The sequence below is a fragment of the Pundamilia nyererei genome, unplaced genomic scaffold, assembly GCF_000239375.1.
Source record: "Pundamilia nyererei isolate P.nyererei 1_Seehausen unplaced genomic scaffold, PunNye1.0 scaffold00036, whole genome shotgun sequence".
NCBI classification, from domain to species: Eukaryota; Metazoa; Chordata; class Actinopteri; order Cichliformes; family Cichlidae; genus Pundamilia; species Pundamilia nyererei.
In genome coordinates, this window is record NW_005187437.1 from 4,339,963 (window position 1) to 4,342,461 (window position 2,499).

Sequence of the window (2,499 nt, forward strand, 5' to 3'; positions counted from 1 at the left end):
AACAAACGAAATAATGATTTCTTTATTTGTCAATTTTATTTTCAATTTGTACTTTTAAACACAATTTAATAAATAAAGCACAGCGGATGGGATACACCATGCAAACATTATTTTCTACAACATAAAACACGTTTTTGAACCAACTCAACAACTCTGTTACACAGTTCTGCGTTCAGGTGCTGTACATGATAGTAGCTCCACGACTGCCCATTAAGTTTTATATTTTATCTTTTCCCCATGTACAGATAGGAAGGAAGGAAGAGGAACTAACACGGTCTCACCACCCCCCCCCTTCAGGCAAATATAAACAGTTTTCCCAGCTTGGTAGAATGAGCAGATGTCTACGTGGGTGATGGAGGTGCAAGATAAGAGGGGCTGAAGATAAGAACGAGGAAAGAGCAAAAAGACTGGAAACGAGTGGCTGATGGGAGAATCTGTGATTTGACCAAAGCATTTAAAATCTTCCCTTCCTCTTTTCTTCTTTATGCTGTTGTAGCTTAAGCATTTGATCGCGCACAAAGAGGGGACAATCGTGCCTGTGCTGCATACACAAACATTACCGCGAAAGAACATGAAACCTGGTGTAGGTTGGAACCAAACCCACCCTGAGTGACTGGACACTGGACCGGGATGGACTAGACGAGTCCACAGAAATGTGCGATAACTGACAGATGATATCAGCTCTGATCTTTCAAAGGTTATGGAACCTGTTGTGTTTGTTTACTGAAAGCGCCTCAAGCAAACTGCAGAGGTCTTTTTAGTAAGGTGTTTACATTGTGCTTAAGTATTCTAAATTAATTCTTAATTAATTTAGAATACTTGTTTTTGTATTGCACAAACCAAGAAACGCCACATAGACAGATCTGCATGAACTCAGACATTTGAGCTTGGAGCTAAATCAGGTAATTGTAAGCAAATACTTAATTTTTGCTAATTAAACTTCAAAAGAACAAATAATAAGAAATAAAATCAAAGTGTTGTATTGTATATTGTATATCATATTCTCTTAATCCTGCAAAGAAGTAGTATGCAGTATTAATTGACTATGTTCTGCAGGTTGCAGAAGGAACACCTAATTTAGGGGAACATATAGCCTGCATGGAGAATCCCCTCGCAGCACAGAGAGACAACGGTAAGTGCTTTAAGTTGGAAGTGCAACCAAACTAAACCAAGACTTGTTCTGTGCCTACCAGCCTACTAACTTGGCATGTTTTAGGAGCACCAGGTGAGACAAAAGGAGCCAATGGCAATAGGGTCTCTCTGTACACAGATCAGTGAATACACACCTGCATAATTACATATACACAAAGAAAACCAGGACATAACGTAAAGTGGAAAAGAAATAAGAAAGTTGGAGATAAACATGTACACAATTTACTCATTTATTGAAAACAAGCGGTCAGACGTCTGTCAGGACTCTGCAAGCTTCTTATTAGGTTTGGGCTCCTGTACAGAAGTCCCTCTGGTCACCCCAAGAAAAAGTTACAAGAAAATCGCAGAGAAAGCCTGAAAACTGTTCCTTCATCTTATCGCTCTGTGCAGGTCCGTCTCTCCATAGGTGTCCGCGGGGTGGAGGGGTGGGTATGATGTGTGTGGTGAGTGTTTGGGGCGAAGACATTTACAGATGAGTCGTCTTTGCTCAGTGCATTTCTCTGTTGTGATCCAAACTTTATTTTCAAGAGCTCTGATAACAACAAGAATATAAGACGGGCTGCGTTTAGTGAACAGGGCATCAGTTTGGTTAGGAGCTGACAGTTACAGAGACAAATACCTGGTTCATCTATTTCTCCTTGTGAAGAGCTTCTATGAAGGCTTCAAGTTTCTCCTGGATCTCACGAACTTTCTCTGCAGAGAAGCAAACGGTGGGTTTGTTAAGAGAACAGAATCGTCAGCAAACACAAAATTAGCTGGCAATAACTTCAGTAACTTTAAAATTGTTTATCCTCCACTAATAAAAGAAACCACAGAGGTAAAAGTTAATATATTACTGGGAACACGTCATACGTTTTAATCTCCGAGGACCTGGCGTCCACGTATGTGGACATTACACTTTGGGTTGTCTAGACCAAAATAATAAATTTTGCTCTACAAGGGCCTGATATCCACTTATGAGGATGTTATACTGCCACTGCTCTATTGAAATTTGAAGCAAATGTCCTCCTACGGGGATCTTATTTTTCTCAGAAACAAAAATGAGGTGAAAAGAAAAGAAAAGAAAAGGAAAAAAAAGAAAATCACCTAATTCTTTGTTTTTACATTCATCAGGTCCCAATCAGCCCAAATAGCAAAGAGAAATTAAAAATGCATGCCATGAAAGAGTTCAGGTCTTAGGAGGTTAATAACACAGTAAAGTAACATGTTACTGTACGAAATTGAGTAATTAAAATGACCTCCTAAGACCCGAACTCTTCCACGGCATGCATTTTTAATTTCTCTTTGATATTTGGTCACATTGGGTCCCAATTAGGGCTGCCACGATTAGTCGACTAGTCACGATTA

General features: G+C 39.5%; 1 protein-coding gene across 5 annotated transcripts in view; it reads right to left on the bottom strand.

The window, feature by feature from the left end:
* Positions 1-1,366: 1,366 nt before the first annotated feature.
* The window catches only part of opa1 (OPA1 mitochondrial dynamin like GTPase), a 35,239-nt gene continuing 34,106 nt past the window's right edge, over positions 1,367-2,499 (bottom strand). For all 5 annotated transcript variants that reach the window (XM_005730361.1, XM_005730359.1, XM_005730360.1 and 2 more), the window contains 2 exons: positions 1,772-1,845; positions 1,367-1,684 (listed from right to left, as the gene is read on the bottom strand). In XM_005730361.1, coding sequence (XP_005730418.1) covers positions 1,781-1,845 — 65 coding nt within the window. In that variant the 3' untranslated portion in view covers positions 1,367-1,684; positions 1,772-1,780. The remainder of the gene's footprint in view (positions 1,685-1,771; positions 1,846-2,499) is intronic.